Source organism: Cyprinodon variegatus, unplaced genomic scaffold (assembly GCF_000732505.1).
Source record: "Cyprinodon variegatus isolate N-32 unplaced genomic scaffold, C_variegatus-1.0 Scaffold1893, whole genome shotgun sequence".
Taxonomy (NCBI): domain Eukaryota; kingdom Metazoa; phylum Chordata; class Actinopteri; order Cyprinodontiformes; family Cyprinodontidae; genus Cyprinodon; species Cyprinodon variegatus.
In genome coordinates, this window is record NW_015152346.1 from 20530 (window position 1) to 24526 (window position 3997).

The 3997-nt window shown below is 42.2% G+C and overlaps 1 protein-coding gene across 1 annotated transcript in view; it reads right to left on the reverse strand.

The window, feature by feature from the left end:
- rwdd4 (RWD domain containing 4) overlaps positions 1-3802 on the reverse strand; it is a 15417-nt gene extending 11615 nt beyond the window's left edge. Inside the window, exons 1-2 of the mRNA XM_015404901.1 lie at positions 3623-3802; positions 307-387 (exon numbers count right to left, since the gene is read on the reverse strand). Of these exons, the coding sequence (XP_015260387.1) occupies positions 307-387; positions 3623-3646 (105 nt within the window). The 5' untranslated portion in view covers positions 3647-3802. The remainder of the gene's footprint in view (positions 1-306; positions 388-3622) is intronic.
- Between the last annotated feature and the right edge of the window lie 195 nt (positions 3803-3997).

Sequence of the window (3997 nt, forward strand, 5' to 3'; positions counted from 1 at the left end):
ACCAGCAAAACTGGTTCACGACTAAATCCAAGCCACATTTGATGTGTGCGGTTGTATAATCTGCCCTTAGTAATATAAATCTGAGACATTTCTGCTGGACTCTAATATATAATATATATATATAAATATTTATAAATCTGTGGTAGTCTAAGCTTCTTAAGTTCTTTACATTAAATGTGTTATTACCTGACTATCCTGAACAATCATCTAATGACGGACTGAGCTGTCAGCACACAAACTGAGCGTCTGAATGAGGCAGCAGGGGTCAGAGCAGAGAACAGAGCTGCTGATGGTAGAGAAACCCACCCTGAACTGGAAGGAAACTGGGCTGATCTCCTTGAAGCAATCGTCCCCCTCATAAATGGAGCGAAGAGCTTCCAGCTCCATCTAGGAGAAAAGAAACAGAGATTGGTCGTCACTATTATCCCTGCAGCAGGAAATTATTTTTAAAAAAAGTTTCAGTTTGTTTCCATTAATGCTGAATTTAACTTTATTTCAGTTAAAACCTGTTCACACGTCACTGCTTAAGACAACTGATCCCTATTTATTCACTGGATTGCTGATAGCCAGGAAAAAGTGAAACCACTGCCGCCATATTGGTACTCCCCACTCCCACATAGACTTGCCATAAAAACGCCTCCCTGTGCAGCAGTTTTCTGTCTGCAGGAAGACGTTCCTCAGGTCATTTCCCAGTCAGTAGATGAACTAAGCAATAAATCTATCTATAGCCGATGGATCCTATAGTTTAGTCTGTAGACTAACATTAGTCTGGCTATCTCAGACTGACTGGAAGACATTGACATTGGGTCTAATGTTAGAAAATAGAAAGTAATTCAATGTGAAATGTTAATGTAGTAATTCTTTATTTAGTGGATGATGCTGTAGTTCCTGTAGTGTTTGTTGTATTTCTCATTTGAAAAAGTCATGAGCTAAAATATATTCAGTGTTATATTGATGGAACAAAAGCAGCTCAAACATTTGTTCCACATACAGTGCGGACGAAAAGTTTGGACACACCTTCTCATTTAAAGAGTTTTCTTTATTTTCATGACTATGAAGGCATCAAAACTATCGATTAACACATGTTGAATTATATATTTAACCAAAAAAGTCTGAAACAACTTAAAATATGTCTTATATTGCATTATTCCATTCCACCTGTGATTGCTGCTTCGCTCAGTCTTGGCATTCTCTTGAGGAGCTTCCAGAGGCCGTCACCTGAAATGGTTTTCACTTCACAGGTGTCCCCTGTCAGGTTTAATAAGTGGGAATTCTTACCTTATAAATGGGGTGTGGACCACCAGTTGTGTTGTGCAGAAGTCAGGTGATAGTCAAACTGAATAGACGGTTAGAATTTGAATTATGGCAAGAAAAAAGCAGCTAGGTAAAGAAAAATGAAAGGCCATCATTACTTTAAGAAATGAAGGTCAGTCCGTTCGAAAAATTGGCAAAACTTTAAAAGTGTCCCCAGGTGAAACTGGCTGAAATGAGGACCGCCGCAGGACAGGAAGACCAAGAGTCACCTCTGCTGCGGAGGGTAAGTTCATCCGAGTCACCAGCCTCAGAAATGGCAGGTTAACAGAGTTCTAGCAGCGGGCACATCTCTAGAACAACTGTTAAGAGGAGACTGTGTGAATCAGGCCTTCATGGTAAAATAGCTGCTAGGAAACCGCTGCTAAGGACAGGCAACAAGCAGAAGATATCTGCTCGGGATAAAGAACCCTAGGAACGGACATTAGACCAGTGAAAATCTGTGCTTTGGTCTGATGAGTCCAGATTTGAGATCTTTGGTTCCATCGTGTCTTTGTGCGTGACATATATGGGTTTTAAATTTGATGTTCTTTGACAAGCATACAAGTTTTGTATCACAAATAAAGCACTCTTATTACCTAAGCACACTCATTATCTAAGTTTCTGTTTCCTTGAGAGCATCAAATAATTTGTTTTTGTACTCACGAGCTCTCGGTGCCATGCTCCGACCATGATGTAATAGTGATTTTGGTTTCGGCTGTCCACGAGCCCTGGGTGGGTTCGGGGAGTGCCCGTTCCATATTTTGTTTTTTGTAATCATGCACTTAAGGCGTGAGAGGGAGCGATCACTTTTCCTGATTGGGTGAAAGATTTTCCTTAGAAGTTTGGCGTAAATGACGTGTGGCGGTTGGCACTGGCGGGGTCTGCTAGGGTTGCGTATGGACGCCTAGCTGCGCGGGTTGCTGCCCTGCCGGGATCGACCGGCCCTGCAATCCTTGTGTCACGGTAGGGGGACAATATAAATTGTATTGAGACAATATAATTTGTTTTCAGCACCGTGCCTTGATTGATGTGCTTGCTTTGCTGTTTTCTGTGGCGGAATAAAACGACACATTTTAATTCTAGCAGAAACAGCTTGTGTGTTCTGTGTGTGCATCTTTATTGCCGACTCATCCCGATCCTGTCTAAATTTCATAATACAGTGCGACGCAGAAAAGGTGAATGGATGGACTCTACAAGCCTGGTTCCCACAGTGAAGCATGGAGGAGGAGGTATAATGGTGCTTTGCTGGTTACACTGTTATGTATTTATTCAACATTGAAGGAATAATGAACCAGAATGGCTACCACAGCATATTGCAGCGGCGTGCTATTCCATCCGGTTTGCGTTTAGTTGAACCATCATTTACTTTTCAACAGGACAATGACCCCAAACACCATTTGACCAAGAAGGTGAGTGATAGGGTGCTGCATCAGATGACCTGGCCTCCACAATCGCCCGACCTGAACCCAATGGAGATGGCTTAAGGTGAGCTGGACCGCAGAGGCAAAAGGGTTAACAGGTGCTGAGCATCTCTGGGAACTCATTCCAGACTGATGGAAGCTCATCAAGAGAACGCCAAGAGTGAGCGAAGCTAGAATATGAGACATATTTCCAGCTGTTTCACACCTTTTTGTTAGTTTATAATTCCACAATTCAGTTTTTATGCCTTCAGTGTGAATCTACAATAATCATAATTATGAAAATAAAAAAAAACTATTTGAATGAGAAGGTGAGTCCAAACTTTTGGTCTGCACTACATTCTGCTCCATTAACACATTCATTTTATTGTGATGGGTTTGTATAACATGTCATATTACATGGTTTGCAATGTGATGTGTCCATTTTTACCATAAATTACGGTAATCTACTGACGCTGTGAAACAGCCAGTCTGGGTCAAAGTGATGAATTTATCTTTATTTATTTATTTTAAATTCTTCAGTCCCCCTGAAAATGAGAACGCCATCTTTGTTCGATGCTGTAGCGCACAGATTGTTTACATTCCGACAGGTCTAAGTAGGGAGTACCAATATGGCGGCCGGTGGCTTCACTTCAACCCAATACTACTAACAGGCAATCAGCGATCGGTGAATAANAGGTCTAAGTAGGGAGTACCAATATGGCGGCCGGTGGCTTCACTTCAACCCAATACTACTAACAGGCAATCAGCGATCGGTGAATAATTAGAGATCAGTGGGGAGAGTCGATCGGACTGGATCCGATAAACAGAGCTTTGCTAACAGCTAACAGCCGCTAGCTGCTAACAGCTGCTAGCCGCTAACAGTTGCTAACAGCTGCTAGCCTCCAGAAGCTATGCTGCTGTTTTCTTACCTCCTGATCTTCGTTCGCTGTCATGTTTCCTCTAAGGCTCTTACGTCATACGGTCCACGCGCACAGCTTCACAGCAGAAGGGAGCCGGTTAGCGACACATTGCTGCCGTTCCACCGTACCTGATGACCGGGAGCAGCGCCGCCCGGTGCTGCCTGTCTGCTGGTCACCCTCATGACAGTGCGCGCATGCGCAGTGGAACGCACGTGTCCTCGAACTTTTACCGTTTCTGACTCTTCTGTTGTAAGAAAAACAACAAATACCTTAAAAATAAAAAATAAAACGTAGAAGTAGAGATGATACCTTTATTAAATAATGTTTTTTTATTAACTTATATTAATAAATATTAAAACGTGTGGATTTTACCCAACACAAAAA